General features: G+C 47.2%; 2 protein-coding genes across 2 annotated transcripts; both read left to right on the forward strand.

Annotated features, from left to right (window-relative positions):
- Positions 1 to 8482: 8482 nt before the first annotated feature.
- LOC136526052 (very-long-chain 3-oxoacyl-CoA reductase 1-like) lies at positions 8483 to 8942 on the forward strand. Its single transcript, XM_066518838.1, has 2 exons — positions 8483 to 8630; positions 8722 to 8942. The coding sequence occupies exons 1-2, from the start codon at positions 8483 to 8485 to the stop codon at positions 8940 to 8942; spliced, it is 369 nt and encodes a 122-aa protein (XP_066374935.1).
- A 6223-nt stretch (positions 8943 to 15165) lies between these two features.
- On the forward strand, positions 15166 to 15621 carry LOC136526053 (protein FAR1-RELATED SEQUENCE 3-like). The gene has a single exon (XM_066518840.1). The coding sequence runs from the start codon at positions 15166 to 15168 to the stop codon at positions 15619 to 15621; it is 456 nt and encodes a 151-aa protein (XP_066374937.1).
- Positions 15622 to 16986: the final 1365 nt, after the last annotated feature.

Below are 16986 nucleotides of genomic sequence, written 5' to 3' on the forward strand. Positions count from 1 at the left end.
ATGCTGGGCGACCCTTGCCGGACTCCGGTGCTACCTCGACCCTCTGCGGAGGCTATTGGGTCGCCTCCTCCGTCGCCTACTCCGCCTCTACCATCGAGCCCACCAGGCTGATGGCGTGCTTCCCTAATGCCCAGGCCTCGGGCGTGTCGGCCTTGGCCCTGGGGTGGGCGATCGTCGACCCCGAGGCGTCCTCTCCTCCTCCTCCTAGAAATGCTGGGCTGCTCACCGATGCCCTAGGCGCTGTCCCCCTAACGTCAGGGAGATGGTCTAGGGTACCTCGCCCCGACTTGCTCTCGTAGTCGTCGCTCGAGGAATCCAACAACGACGGTGACAGAGACGCCTCCACTGGGAGACCATCGTGCCTCTGCTACCGGCGACGCTTCTCCCGCTCTTCGCGCTCAAGGTTCTTCCTCTTGCGCCTTGCCTCCTCGGCGTCCTTCCTCTTCTTCTACGCCTCGGTGTGCACCCGATTCACCGCCCGCCGCTCTGCATCCTCAGGAACGGGCGGTAGGGAGGCTCGCACATCACTCATCCCCTGCAGGAACGACGAACACAAATAAGGGAACAGGAAACGGTGAGGAACGAGGAGGCCTCAGGGGCCGCAGCAGCGCGTGACTTACTAGAGAGAGGTACCCCCACGACGGGTGCATCGTGATAGGGGTCAGATCACCGCTCCTCAACCACCCCTCCACCATCTCCCTCACCCAACGTAGAATCTCCTTGTCGGAGAGGGCGATGGCAGACATCCAGATGCCCTCGATCGGCTCATCCGATGTCATGTCGAACAGGCACCGCCGCCGAGCCATCAGCTGCAGCACCCTCTGGCGGTGGAAGGCCGCCATGACCACAGCCGCCATAAGGCCATGGCTACGCAGCCTCTCTAGTCCCTCTAGGAGCGACTGCAGCTTGGGCTGATCGACCACCAGGACGCCGTACCTCCACTTCTTCAGTAGGCTCTCCACGACCAGCCCGGTATAGGGGGGAAGCCTGCCATCATCGTTGCGGAGGTAAAACTAGCTGTTGTACCAGCGACGGTTGGACGACATGAGCTGGGCTGGGATATAGAGGAGCTGTCGGTCTTGGCGCACTTGGAGAGTGCAGCCACCGGCCCTCATCGCCTTCCACATGCCCGTCGTGCCCATCGGCTTGGTGGTGAGCCCCGCCCGGAAGAGGTGGAGCCACAGCTCCCAGTGGGGGGCAATGCCTAGGTACCCCTCGCAGACGGCGATGAAGATGGCCGCCTGCGTGATGGAGTTGGGGTTGAAGTTATGGAGCTCCACACCATAGTAGTGTGGGAGCGCCCGCATGAACCGGTCCACCGGCAGGCCAAGACCGCGCTCGTGGAAGGCCACGAAGCTCACAATGTAGCCATCACACGGCCTCAGCTCCTGCTCGCCCCCCGGAGCAATCCACTCTAGCCTGGTGGGGTCGGTAACCGGGCAAAGGAGGCCGTCATCAACGAGCGACTATAGCGTCTCCACAGACACGTCAGACGGACCCCAAGGATCCGCCTAAATGACAATAGCACCGCCGGCCATGAGTGCGGTGGAGAATGCGGCTACGGCGGTAAGGCTCGCTCTCTCCCTCTCTTCCTCCCCCTTCTCCCTTCTTCTCCTCGGCGCTCTCTATTCTTAGCGATGGCTCGAGGGTAGAAAAGGCGAATGCAGGCAAGGTAAGGAGGAGAGGGGCAAGGCTCGTCACGTATTTATGCAGGAAGGGGCAAAACAGATGGGCAATGAAACCGGAGAAGTTTCCCTCAGATCTGGCATAGTTAATCCGGATCCGATTAAACCGCCCACGCGTCCACCTTTTCCTCATTAATCGCGCGCACGGTAACGTCCCATCCATAGACCGCAGCGATGGTAGGCGCCATTCCATCTCCCCAAGAAACCGCCTCAAAAGGCGCACCTACCGTTGTCAGCCGATGGGAGGGGAATATACCCCCACCCGATTTCTTTCAGACGAAGGAACTGGGCACCAAGCCCGCTACGGTCCAGGGGTTCGAAGGCTGGGCCCCTGAGGGTCTCAATAGCCGCCCCAAGACAACAGAGTCAGAGATGACTATGGGCGAGCCCGTACATGGCCGAGGCCCAAGCAAGCGATCGCTTGGGACATCCTAAGTCATGTCCGAGACCGGCAGGGAGGTCTCTGAATGGGATCCCACCGTAGGGAGGCACCGAGCCCCTGGGGCCAATCGAACGGCCCTAAGACCCACTAGAGAAGCCCCCTAGTACTTTTGGAGTGCGTCTCTGGACCGCTAGCCGACCCCTATTGAATGAGGCATGGGCCTCCACTCGGACTTACCTGATAACAACTCACCGGAGGTGTCATAGCTCGCGCCCACCGAGGGTAGCCTGGCATGCTCCACCCCTCCTTCCGAATGAAAAGGATGCGTGAGGGTCGCACAAAAAGCTAGGGGAACTCCTGATCGCCCTCTCGCTCCATGCAGAGGCTCGGGGGCTCTTCCAGCAACCAAGCCGAGACCCAACGACCCAAAAACTCGCACTCGAGGGCTCGGCAAACAACCCCTCCTTCCGAATGAAAAGGATGCGCGAGGGTCACACGAAAAGCCAGGGGAACTCCTGATCACCCTCTCGCTCTGTGCAGAGGCTCGGGGGCTCTTCCTGCAACCAAGCCAAGACCCAGTGACCCGAAAACTTGCACTCGAGGGCTCGACAAACAACCCCTCCTTCTGAACGAAAAAGATGCGCGAGGGTCGCACTAAAAGCCAGGAAAACTCCTGGTCGCCCTCTCGCTCCGTGCTGAGGCTCGAGGGCTCTTGCTACAACCAAGCCAAGACCTAGCGACCCAAAAACTCGCACTCGAGGGCTCAGCAAACAACCCCTCCTTCCAAACAAAAAGGATGCGCGAGGGTCACACTAAAAGCTAGGGGAACTCCTGATCGCCCTCTCGCTCCGTGCAGAGGCTCAGGGGCTCTTCCTGCAACCAAGCTGAGACCTAGCGACCCAAAAACTCGCACTCGAGGGCTCGGCAAACAACCCCTCCTTCCGAACGAAAAGGATGCACGAGGGTCGCACAAAAAGCCAAGGGAACTCCTGATCGCCCTCTCGCTCCGTGCAGAGGATCGGGGGCTCTTCCTGCCACCAAGCCGAGACCCAGCGACCCAAACTCGCACTCAAGGCTCGGCAAACAACCCCTCCTTCCAAACGAAAAGGATGCACGAGGGTCACACGAAAAGCTAGGGGAACTCCTGATCGCCCTCTCGCTCTGTGTAGAGGCTCGGGGGCTCTTCCTGCAACCAAGCTGAGACCCAGTGACCCAAAAACTCGTACTCGAGGGCTCGACAAACAACCCCTCCTTCTAAACGAAAAAGATGCACGAGGGTCGCACTAAAAGCCAGGGGAACTCCTGATCGCCCTCTTGCTCTGTGCTGAGGCTCGGGGGCTCTTCCTACAACCAAGCCAAGACCCAGCGACCCAGAAACTTGCACTCGAGGGCTCGGCAAACAATCCCTCCTTCTAAATGAAAAGGATGCGCGAGGGTCACACTAAAAGCCAAGGGAACTCCTGATCGCCCTCTTGCTCCATGCAGAGGCTCGGGGGCTTTTCTTGCAACCAAGCTGAGACCTAGCGACCTAAAAACTCGCACTCGAGGGCTCGACAAACAACCCCTCCTTCCTAACGAAAAGGATACGCAAGGGTCGCACAAAAAGCCAGGGGAACTCCTGTTCGCCCTCTTGCTCCGAGCAGAGGCTCGGGGGCTCTTCCTGTAATTAGGTCGAAGACAAGCAACCCAAACTCGTAGGAAAAAACGTGATAAAAGGCACCGAGCCTGTTACGGTCCAAGGGTTCGAAGGCTGGGCCCCGAGGGTTTTGACAGCCACCCTAGGACAAACAGAGTCAGGGACGACTATGGGCGAGCCCGTACATGGCCGAGGCCCAAGCAAGCAATTGCTTGGGATGCCCTAAGTCGTGTCTGAGACCGGTAGGGAAGTCTCTAAATGGGATCCCACCGTAGGGAGGCACCGAGCCCCTAGGGCCAATTGAACAGCCCTAGGACCCACTAGAGAAGCCCTCTAGTACTTTTGGAGTGTGTCTCTGGACCGCTAGCCGACCCCTATCGAATGGGGCATAGGCCTCCACTCGGACTCACCCGATAACAGCTCACCGGAAGTGTCACTGCTCGTGTCCACCGAGGGTAGCCTGGCATATTCCACCCCTCCTTCCGAACAAAAAGGATGCGTGAGGGTCGCACAAAAAAGACAGGGAAACTCCTGATCACCCTCTTGCTCGAAGCAGAGGCTCGGGGGCTATTCCTACAACCAAGCCGAGACCTAGCGACCCAAAAACTCGCACTCGAGGGCTCGGCAAACAACCCCTCCTTCTGAACGAAAAGGATGTGCGAGGGTCGCACAAAAAGCCAGGGGAACTCCTGATCGCCCTCTCGCTCCGTGTAGAGGCTCGGGGGCTCTTCTTGCAACCAAGCCGAGACCCAGCGACCCAAACTCGCACTCAAGGGCTCGACAAACAACCCCTCCTTCCGAACGAAAAGGATGCGCGAGGGTCGCACAAAAAAGACAAGGAAACTCCTAATCGCCCTCTTGCTCGGAGTAGAGGCTCGGGGGCTCTTCCCGCAACCAAGCCGAGACCCAGTGACCCGAACTCGCACTTGTGGACTCGGCAAACGCAATAAAACCCTTTGCTCAACATGAGAAAAGCCCCTGGAGGAATAAATCCACTCCTCCAGGGCCTCGGGGGCTACACCCGGCGGGTGCGCTCGCGCGCACCCACCGAGGTATCAAGTATGAAATATCATTCCGTCAGGAGCTGCCGCAAGCCAAGTCTCGTCAAAACCTCAGGAAGAGCGCTCACACTCTCCCCGAGGCTCGGGGGCTACTGTCGGGTACCATAAAAAGGGGTCCCCTAAGCAAGGACCGAAAAAATCGCTTAGAACCCTGTCAAAATCAAAGCCAAGAGACTACTACCGGTAAAACCCCATCTTATCCGAGACTCGGCTGGACCGACTGGCCCATCTTGAACAGTACCCCGACTCGCCCGAGGCCCCGCCTGTAAGGCCTCGGACGAGGTGCTGATTCTCCGCCTCGCTCGAGGCCCTGCACGCAAGGCTCGGACAAGGTGCTGATTCTCCGCCTCGCTCGAGGCCCCGCACGTAAGGCCTCGGACGAGGTGCTGATTCTCCACCTCGCTCGAGGCCCCGCACGTAAGGCCTCGGACGAGGTACCGATTCTCCGACTCGCCCGAGGCCCCACCCGTAAGTCCTTGGACGAGTTGCCGATTCTCCGCCTCGCTCGAGGCCGGCTCGGCAACAACCCCGTCGCCTCCGCCTTGACCAACTTCTCTGACAGGACATCACGTCCAACTAATGTGTTCAACCGCTTCTACAATATCAGCCGAACGACGGCTCGACACAGCGGAGTAGTCGATGAGACGTAGGTCACATCGACGCCATGCCGTCCGGGACAGGACGGGATAGGGGTTATCGACTGCTGTGCTCGGCACTATGCCCACGACGGACACCCATGCGGCACTGTGCTGCCTAACCCCACCTGCTCCAAGGACAGTGCGGCGTGGAGAATCATGTCCGGACCCCTGTAGCCTCAAAATCAGCGTACAAGACCAACCACTCCCTCTGAGCCTCGGCCATCTGCTTCAGAATCTCGGCAGCCTCGGGATTCGCGCCCACCGAGCCCCCCACGATGGTTTAGCCTCTGCACCGACTGGGCCTTGGCTCTCTACGCTGTTGACATACAGCGACCGGCACGTCGTTCACAGTATGCGCCATGCCCTGCGTCAAGCCATCATAGGAGCTCTCACGTCGCACTGGATCGGGCGTGACCGGTGCGTCGCTCCAGTGCATCAGGGACAAGGCCGCTCCACCGACCATGCTGCCACAGTGATAAGCTACAGAGCTCGGCATGCCGCCTCCGCTCACGAAACACCACGTAGCAAATGCATGTAACACCCCTGTACCTCCCTTCGACTATAAAAGGGAGTGACCGGGATCATTTCTAGGCACACACACACGCTCAGACGCTCACGAACAACGCATCGCTCTGTAACACATACTCCTCCTCACTGCAAGAGATCAACATCTCAAGCAACCCACGCCACTACGCAGAGACCTGGGATTAGCTCCCTCTCTCGCCCTGCTTGTAACCCCTACTATGAGCACCTCGGTGCAAGAAATACAAGATCGCTCTTTCAAACTGGACGTAGGGCACCTATTGCCTGAACCAGTATAAACCTTGTGTCTCTTTGCATCACCATCCGGAATTAGGGGCACGCAGTACATTTTCACTAGTTGATTGAGGACCCCCCGGGTCCGAAACACCGACAGTAGTACTATGTGAAAGTATGTAAATGTTATTCACATATATGACTAATGATTAAATATACTAATTTCAGTATTAATAATTATGTGCACGATGAAGCTATTTAAAAGTAATTATTAATGGCATAGTTTTAATACTACTAATTATGTACCCATTGGAAATATTTAAAAGTTTTTAATATAATTAATGATAAATACTACATAATTATTTAATTTTAGTATAATCAATTTTCATTAGTGTTATGGAAAAATATATTAACTTTAGTTCTCTTTGAAAAAATATAATTTTAATTAACATGATAGTGATATATAAGTTTGTTTGTCAATAACTTTCATTCTCAACATTTAAAAGTTGAAACTAGTGTTATCCTAGATTATAATATAAATGGTAAACGGTCAACCATAGTGATTAGATGGTTTAGACGACCAACAACTAGATGGTTAAAATGGTTTGCACTTTAGCAGTAAATATACATATAAAATTATAATCTTTTATATACATTTTTCAGTGCAACTAAGGCAGCAACATAGTTGCAAAATTTGACTAGACACTAAGTAATTGTAATGTAGTCATGCATACAGTCATATAGACATCGTTTAATTAGCACAAAAAATTCCTCTCCAGGCGCACCACTCCAATTATGCCTGCTCAAAATGTTTTTCTAGCATCTAAATTTCATGGTTTATTGCCTACATGACTGTTTAATTCATGTTTTGGCATTTACACCTGTTTAGTCACTGTTTAATGCTATTGTTTAAACCGTTTTTGACCGGTTTGACCATTTAGACGCGTCTAGCGTTTAATTCAGTGGCTAGGGCCTAAACTATACGTGAACCCACTGTTTAACGTAAAAACGCATGTAGACGACCGTTTAAATGCGCTTAGACAAACACTAGCTGAAACTATTTAAAAGTTTGTGTCTGCAATAATTAATAGTCCACATTTTATTTTATATACTAGTGATGCACTCATAATTAATATAATAATTGATATATGATTTACAATTATAAAGATTTTAGTTATTGTTTACATGTATAGATTGTAGTATACTTATTTTTTGATCTCTCATTATATAACCTATTTTTTAAACCATTGGTTACCTGGGTGTATACTTATGGACAACTAAGGGTGCGTGTAGTATGGATCAGATCCGGATTCTTATAGAAATATTTTAGATCCAGATTATCAAAAAAAAAAACGTTTCAGGTCATGAATAAGAATCATTTTATGAAAATATTTAGCTATCGACTGAACTCTGATTCAACAAAAAGATGTTTTTAAATAAAAAATCATACTGATTAAAATGTACTTAAATTTTTTAAACATTTTGTAGGTGAAGAACAATTTAAATACAACTCATTTTAACTTGTTCCACTTAAAAAATACAATCACTAGTGCATACAGAAAGGCTAGAAACTGAGTCGATCGAAACCAGAATTGAGGCGTTTTACGTGCCTAGTTTAAAAGGGAGAATGGTTCTGCTGGATTCTAGAAGGAAATGCTCAGCCTAAATTCGTTTGGCAACGAAATTCTTGCATTCCACTGAGGAACCCGAACTGTTTCACCTTACCAAACGACCCCTAAATTGAATATATATTCAAATGTGAATCTGAATCCGAGCTATTCTTTTTATATTCGTATCAAGAATATTTATATTTTATTCATATATAGGACAAAAAAATATGATAAGTAGTGATATTTGTATCTGATTATACATGCGTATTGAGTCCGTTTTCCACGCCTGTGTCTGTGTATAGCCGGTTGGATGATGGTTGGTGGCTGCCGGGGCAATTGCACGCCATGAGAACAGTAACAGCATTAGTGGATGTTATGAGCAGAGACGGTAGTTGGGGGCAGTCATGATCGATGGCGAGATAGTAACAGCAGAGGTAGTCATCAGCCTCAAAACTGAGAAGCGTAGCAGGAAGGAACACGGAGAAAGACAGCGCTTCTGCTGAGTTGTGAGGATGACAGAACAGGCGCCGCCACCGCCCGCATGGTTCTTCCTGTTGATCGCTTTCGTCGGCGGCGCCCACTCGGCGTCGCTGTCGTTCCGCCTCTTCTCCTACCTCGCACTTTCCTTGCGCCCCCCGAGGGACCTACGCCGCCGGTACTGCGCGTCAGCCGTGGTCACCGGCCCGACGTCAGGCAATAGGCCGGTCCGTGGCTATGGAGCTCGCGCGCCGCGGCCTAAACCTCGTCCTCCTCGACCTCGACGCCGCCAACCTTGAGGACACCTCCGACATGGTCGTGTCTCGCCACGGCGTGGAGACCAAGACCGCGGTGTTCGACCTCTCACTCGTGGGCACCCCTCGAGGTGAGGACACCGTACCTCTCATCGTCAGTGCGCGTGCTTGAGCATTTGGGCCACGGGCGCTTCTCCCTAGTGCGTGTGTCTTGGTTGGCAGGCGACGAGTCCATGAGGCGGCTCCGAGCAGCCATCGAGGGGCTGGACGTCGGGGCGCTGGTGAACAACGCCGGCGTGTCAAGGCCGTCCATGCACGAGGCCGACGTGGAGGCGTTGGTGCGGATGGTGCGTGTCAACCTGTGGGCCCTCACGGAGGTGACAGCCGCTGTCCTGCCCGAAAACTGGGCCGGTTGCAAAGTGACTTTTCTTAGTACTTACTAAAAAAAATGTGATCCTAGAATCAATGCTAATCTATTCTATCGTCATCTGTAAAAGAGCGAGTTTTTTTTTCTATCTCTCTTTCATAACCGTTTGATCATGACACCGTTTTATACGAGCCTTTCGTTCCTCATTAATAATCGTTTGATTTAGACACCGTGTCATATGAGTCCTCCGTCGTCCAAGATCTTACATTATCCTATGCCCTCTTAATCCCATGGCTTGACTCCCTCTCGGTCACGTACCCCTGCGCAATGGACTTAATCACACAGCTCGACTCTCTCTCGGTCGTCACAGTGCGGCAACAAAGTTTCAATTGGACCCGACGTCATCGCCGTCGCCGAGCCGCTCGGCGTGTCAAGAGGAGAGGCGTCCAAGCCTCCTGATCAAAGATGGAGGCTGGATCGCGAACAAGGGTGCAGCTCATCGCGGTGTGGCAGAGGTCAAAGGAGGAGGAAGACACGAACGCTGGCAGGCTCAGGGGAGCAGCCAGGACCGAAGGCGTCGCCGCGACTCCGGATCTATCTGTCAACGGAGGAAGAAGCAAGTATTGTTGGTGTGTTTTTTTTTTAAAAGAAAAATATGTGGACCCAGTAAAAAAAAGAACCGTGAAGGACTTTTTTTTTATATTCCAGAACCGTGAAGTACTTGAAGGTGGTGGGCAGGAGCCAACGAGCCAAACGCTTTCTGCAAGACTAATTGCGTCGAATTTTATGTGGACCCAGTGATGAAAACTCTAATTGCAACGTATGATGCAGCCGGGCTGTTAGTATTATATAGTATCGAAATTCCTTCAAAAAAAAGTATTATAGTCTAAAAAGCAAGAGATAATTAGTTCATAATTTCATATTCATATATAATTTGGACAATTTATAAAAAAATATTTAAGAAATGTTATTAATCGAAACAAAATGAAACACGATTGAGGAAAAAAAACTTCTAGAGAGAACTTATTTAAAAAAAGGGAGTAGCTATATTTCAGTCGCCTGAAATATATGAACCATCTCAGGCGACGTCCAGGGCCCTTGGATCTGCATCCAAGGGTCAGATCTGTTCTCTGTTGTTTTTCTGTAGCAGGCAACAAAATGGGTCCGCAAATAAACCTGCAAACCCAACCAAAGCAGCTACCGGGCCCACCAAACCTTAACGGTTGCAAGATCCGATACCCGCTATATCAAATAACTACTCATTCGAGCCACAAAGCAGCTATTCGGCCCTATAAAACAGTACACAGAAATTACAGCTCTGCCACTACACCCTCCAGCAAGAAAGAAACACCCCCGATTAATCTGGATCTAGAAGGGAAATTAGAGTGGAGAGAAGAGCGAAAATTAGAGAATAAATGCACAGGTAAAACACAAGAAGATGAACAAGGGCAAAGGATATGATCTGCCTAGGAAAAAGGTACTAACCAGCAAGATTATTCTATTTCTTGCTTTCATCTCCTTTTTCTCATTGCATTAGTTCATTGAAACACCTGAACCGTAACCATCTTGCTTCTGTCTTCTTTGTTGATGTTGCTATAGCTCTATAGTTATCCAAAGTAAAGTACACTTGTCAAACCGATTTAGATTTCCATTTATCTGTCTCCAACAATTACAAAACAAGTATATGAAAATTGCAAGTTTCAAATAGTGCAACTGTAACGTATTGTTACTTATATAAATACATGTATATATACAAACTAATTACTAGTATTATAAGCCCATCAAGGAGTGAGGAACAGAGTAGTATGCCAAAGTCACATTTGCATTTTCACAGAGCCTAAAAAATTTAGTAAGACATTCATCTGCATTTAAGAGTAGGATGCTACATCATAAGTTATGTAAACTGCATTTAAGTGGTAGCACAAATCATAACAGTGACCATAGAGCAAATCTAGTGGGATCCATGCCTACATGGTGGTTGATGACTACAAGAACAATGTGTTATGAACCTAGGCAACTTGTATAAGATTTAGGGGCAACTTGTATAGAATTCAGAGGCAACTTGTAAAGGATTTAGGGGCAACTTGTATAGAATTCAGAGACAATTTGTATAGGATTTAGGGGGAACTTGTATAGAATTCAGAGGCAACTAGTATAGGATTTAGAGGTAACTTGTATAGGATTTTGGGGAAACTTGTAAAGAACTCAGAGGCAACTTGATCACAAATTGATCAGCTTGTGGAATTCCTTGCACATGACAGAATTGCCATAGAGGCAGACACCCTTCTTTTTTGCTTGTTTGTTTTGGTTGTAAGTTTAGATGACCACCACAAATGTCACTGCCCACTTGAAAGCTCTAGTTTGGTTTTGGTGAATTGATGAAACCCTAAGTGCTAATCTAGTTCATCAAGTGATCATGAGATAGGTAGCACACTTCAAGTAGAGAAGCGAATGAAGATCATAACATGACAATGGTGATAGCATGGAGATGATCAAAGGCTTAAACTTGAAGAGAAGAAAGAGAAAAACAAAAAGCTCAAGGCAAAGGTATAACTTGTAGGAGCTATTTTGTTTTGGTGATCAAGACACTTAGAGAGTGTGATCACATTTAGGTTTGATAGCCATACTATTAAGAGGGGTGAAACTCGTATCGGAATACGGTTATCAAAGTGCCACTAGATGCTCTAACTCATTGCATATGCATTTAGAATCTAGTGGAGTGCTAACACCCTTAATAATATTTGTGAAAATATGCTACCACATGTGCACAAGGTGTTTGTAGGGTTGAGATGGGTTTGGGTCCCTCTCTATTGCGCCGGATGCAAAATTCTTGGTGGTTGGCACACTTGAGCAAGGGTGAAGAAGTTAGAGTTGAAATGGAGTTGATCGAAATGATGCTGGCGTTGGTCTACTGACCGGACGCTGAGTCACTTAGCGACCGGATGCTGAAAGGCTGCGTCCGGTCGAGCTGTCAGACGGCACAGTGGCTAGGGTTGAGCATCGGACGCTGGCTGTGTCCGGTCAAGGTGGACCGGACGCATCCGGTCGAAAAAAACATGCCTCGGGGAGCTTACTGGAAATGACCGGACGCTGGGGCTTCAGCGTTCGGTCAGTTTTACCAGAGCGTCCGGTCAGCTTTGTAGCCGTTGAAATCTGATGAACAGCGTTTGAAGCTGGTGACGCGTGGCGTCCATCGGGCGACCGAACGCTGAGGGCCAGCGTCCGGTCAGTATGACCAGAGCGTCCGGTCAGAGCGCGTTTTGCCCAATGAAGGGGTATAACGGCTCTATTTGATGAGGGCTCTATTTATAGCCCCATGGCTGGCTCAAGGGTAGACTCTTGCATATTTTCATTGACATAGCAACCTTATGAGCCTAGCCAAAGAACTCTCACTCATCTACATCATTGATTCATCATCATAGTGAGATTGGGAGTGATCCAAGTGCATTGCTTGAGTGATTGCATCTAGAGGCACTTAGTGATCGTGTTTCGCTGTGGATTTCGCTTGTTACTCTTGGTGGTTGCCACCACCTAGACGGCTTGGAGCAGCGAGGATCGTCGAGCGGAGATGGTGATTGTCTCCGGCTCCGATCGTGGTGATTGTGAGGGGTTCTTAACCTTTCCCCGGCGGAGTGCCAAAAGGTACTCTAGTGGATTGCTCGTGGCTTGTGTGATCCTCATCTTGTGTTGGTTGTGCGGCACCCTATTGAGGGTTTGGCGTGTGAAGCCAATTAGCGCGTGAACCTCCAAGTGAGTGAATCGCCACAATGAGGACTAGCTTGCCGGCAAGCAAGTGAACCTCGGTAAAAAAATCATTGTGTTCATCATTGATTCCGAGGTGATTGGTCATCATTGTTATTCATCTTCGTGATTGATTGGTTCATTCATCTACATGGTGGTATAACCCTCTTGATCACTCTCTTTACTTTACCACAAACTAGTTGACAAGCTCTTTAGTGTAGCTAGTTATGAGAGCTTGCATGCTTGGTTGGTGTGGCTCTTTAGTTAGCCTTTGAGAGCACACTAACATAGAGTAGTGTCATTGCTCTTGTGTGAATTAATACTATCTAAACTAGAATTGTGGTAGGTGGCTTGCATTTTGAGTAGGCTAGCGCAACACTCGCTTCGCCTCATAATTGTCTAACCATTTGGTTAAGTGTTATTGTAGAAATTTTTATTAGGCTATTCACCCCCCTCTAGCCATTAGGACCTTTCACCACTAGCTGACTGCAATGCAAAAGATCTTCTTACACCTAAAAATAATAGTTTGTTGCATGTTTATGCAGGTTCACAACGAAGGACTGCATCAAATAGGAGATGAAGACTTCTTAAGGGAAATGGGTATTGGATGTGATGACACTGGATTGGAACTTACACAATTATCAGAGATAACAACTAACATACATTGTGAACAGGTTTGAAAAATTGATTTATCTTATTATATGCAGAGTGCTTTGGCAGTGTTGCTTTCACTAATCGGTTTATCTTAATATATGCAAAGTGCTTTAGCAAGAGATTTAGAAGCCAATATTCAAAGTTACTACAATTTTGATTCAAACATTGTAAACCCCAATTATACTAATGAGGTAAATAAAAATTGTAGTTATTACATATTAAGAAAACTACAATTGCAATGCTACAAACTTGTAATTTAGACTATTCCTAATTGCAACTACTGATATTTGAGTTTCTTTTTGTTTGTTTGTAATGAACAGGATAGTTCATCAGCACTACTGGACTACAACTGTTATGGACAGGATAGTCTTCTTCATATGTAGGGTGCGTCCGAAAGAGAAGTGGAATTCAATCCTGAGAGCTACTACATGTTTCATACAAACATTGAAAATGCCAACAATACTCATGAGGTAAAAAGGAATTCAACTTATAACACATATTGTCAGTGTGACATATATAAGTTTGTTAAACCCTGTGCAAAAAATATAATAATAATAATGTAGCAGGCACTACAAGTTTGACTTACTTTGTCTTGCTTCAATGTGTTATTCCACTACTTTGTCTTCCTCTCTGTCTCCTTGGCATTTGACTGACCTCATGCTGTAACAGCAGAGCTCAATACCACCAGTGAACTACAGTAGCTATGGACAAGAACAAGAAATGCAGAGACAAGAAGTGAGATTCCTAAAACTCGCATTTCACAATTTTTTTAAAAAATGGGTACTAACAAAAGAACTAAGATTTTATTGTAATGGTGAACCCCAAAATTTGCAGGTGGTCATGTCACCAGGAGGAACAAGTTATGTATTATCATAGGGCGGATCAAGCTATACAAGCCTTATGAACCAAGTCATAGCTCAGGCTAAATCTTCAAATCAGAATTATGAAGAATTTTTGTCATCTGAAATGACAGGAAGTTTCATGGACATACTCAATGAGCCATTTCCACTAGAGGTATTTACTTGTTCTCTACATATACAGCTAAATTACTTTGTTTGCTATAATACAAGATAAAATATCTAACAGTACACCTTTTTCCTTACTGGTGAAAACAGAACCGGATGTTCATCACTACCAGTAGAATCTATGAGCCACCATAAGATGATGCAGACGACCATCGAAATGAAGAATCAGAAGCAGTACCAGAGTTTGCAAATGAAGAAAACATGGTACATGAGGAAAGACAAGATGAACAAGGCAGTGAAGGGGAGCAAGATACAGTGGGCAACATGACAAAACAACATCTAGTAGCAAGTGAAGAACAAGATGAAGAAGAGCTCAGGGCAATTCAGATTGAAAGCCAAAGTATTATGGCAGCTGAGCGTTTGTCTCACGAACATGCTAGCAGGCATGTTCCTCAGCTAGGCATGAAATTCAAAACAACAGAAGATGCATACAGTTTCTACAATGACTACGCATTTATAGTCGGGTTTTCATTGGTCAAATGGCACACATACAAGTGCCAAGACAAGAAAGATCACAACTATGGCCAGGTAACAAGGGTCACATACAAGTGTAACTTGTCTGGTAAGAGAAAGGAGGATGATAGCACTGGTGTTTCAGGAGTACAAAGCACAAGAAACAACAAAAGGAAGATTTCTGTTTCAGGAGTCCAAAGCGCAAGAAAGAATAAAAAGAAGATTTCTGGTACACCGCCAACACCTAATCCTGTGCCAAACAAAAGGAAAACAAGTATGCTTGTACCAACTGAGTGCCCCACTGAACTTGTTGTCACACTACAGAATGGAGAATGGACAATAACCAGGTTGAATCTTGAGCACAATCATGCGTTTGCAAGCAAGGATCAGAAGAATAAACTGTTTTCATAGATTAGGATGACTGAAATGGAGAAGGAACTTATTGCAACATTCAACAAAGTGAATGTACCAGATAGGAAGATTATGGTAGTCCTATCTTATATAAGAGGGGATGTCACTCCATACAACAAGAAACATATCAGCAACGAGAAGACAAAGATAAATAAGGCAACATCAGATAATGACATGCAACAAGTGTATGACTGGTTCTCTAAGAAACAGGCTGAGGACCCAATGTTCTTCTACAAGTTTTCCATAGATGAAAACAATAAAGTGAAAAACATTTTCTGGTCCAATGGTACAAGCAGAAGGTACTATGAGGAATTTGGAGATTGCATCAGTTTTGATACAACCTACAACACAAACAAGTACTCCCTCAAGTTTGCACCAATTGTTGGTATTACAAGTCATGGGGACAATTGCCTGTTTGGCTGCGCTTTCATAATGGATGAAACTACAGAAACTTTTGAGTGGTTGTTTTAGACAATGCTGACTTGTATGGGAGGAAAGCACCCTAAAACTATAATCACTGAACAGGACCTAGCAATGAAGGCTGCTATGAGAAATGTTCTACTGGACACTATTCATTAGAACTGCTTCTTCCACATTGTGAAGAAAGCTCAAGAGAAAGGTGGCAGGATATTTTCATTGGAAAGGAACAAGAAGCTACATGACAATCTCTTTGACATTCTTAGGAACTCATTGACCGAAACAGAGTTTGAGTGCTTGTACAAGAAGTTGCCACAAACATATGATGTCGGTGGCTTCAGATACCTTGATGACATGTGGTTTAATAGGGAAAAATTTGTTCCATGTTACTTCAAGAAGCATTTCTTCCCTTTCATCAACTCTACAGCGAGAAGTGAAGGCACAAATGCATTATTCAAACTAGATGTCACACCAAGGTATAGTATTATGAGATTTATGAATGAGTTCCAAAGAATTTCAGATACAATAAAAATGAATCAAGTAGAACAGGACTTTGAAACCAGATCAACGCCTTGGTTGAGTACAGCATATGAGTTCGAAAGGCAGGCTGCAAGGTTATACAACAGAAAGATATTCTTCAAGTTTCAAAAGGAGCTCATATTGGCAAGAAAGTATGAGGCTCAAGAACTCCATAAAGATAAAGTTTATGCAGTGTTAAAATCAGAGTACCACAGGTAGTTTGAGTTCATAACAAGGAGATACATTGTAACAGTAGACTTGACATAGAAAAACTACATATGTCTGTGTTGCAAATTTGAAAAAGATGGTATAATATGCTGACATATCATCAAGGTGCTCACAAACCTAAATATATCTCAGCTAGATGACAGTTATTTCATTGAAAGATGGAGGGCTAAAGAGAGGAAATAGTTGACAAGGCAGAATACTGTACCAGAAATAGAGATTGAGAAGAGCAGGCCATTGAGGCACAACATATTGTCAAACAAGTTGAGCAATATTGCTTTAGATGGATCAAGAACAATGGAAACATTCAACTATGTTCTAGAAGAAGCCGAGCGAATGCAAAGAAAACTCAATGAACCAGCAGATGAAGTCAGACTGCAACAATCACAATCTATTCAACAAAGTGGTACTAATGTTTTGCAAGATGCTAATGATGCAGTCAGACTACCTCAAACAGAATCAGCTCAAGAAAGTGATACAATGCTTTTGCAAGACCCTAATAATGCTCAGAAAAGAGGAAGGCCCAAGAAAGTGACCAGGCAAATAGGAATAGTTAAGGACATTAGAAGCAAAGCAAAAAGCAACTTTACCTATACACACTGTCATGAAGGAGGGCATAACATCAAGACATGCCAAAAAAAGCATCTTCCTCCTGTGCCTAAAAAAACAAAGAAA

This window comes from Miscanthus floridulus, chromosome 19 (assembly GCF_019320115.1).
Source record: "Miscanthus floridulus cultivar M001 chromosome 19, ASM1932011v1, whole genome shotgun sequence".
Classification (NCBI taxonomy): domain Eukaryota; kingdom Viridiplantae; phylum Streptophyta; class Magnoliopsida; order Poales; family Poaceae; genus Miscanthus; species Miscanthus floridulus.

What these genes read in the sequence shown, in the direction of transcription:
- LOC136526052 (XM_066518838.1), top strand. Translation starts at nt 8,483, where the DNA reads ATGGAGCTCGCGCGCCGCGGCCTAAACCTCGTCCTCCTCGACCTCGAC. An exon ending in ACTCGTGGGCACCCCTCGAG is followed by an intron (nt 8,631 to 8,721) that starts GTGAGGACACCG and finishes CTTGGTTGGCAG; the next exon opens with GCGACGAGTCCATGAGGCGG.
- LOC136526053 (XM_066518840.1), top strand. Translation starts at nt 15,166, where the DNA reads ATGGAGAAGGAACTTATTGCAACATTCAACAAAGTGAATGTACCAGAT.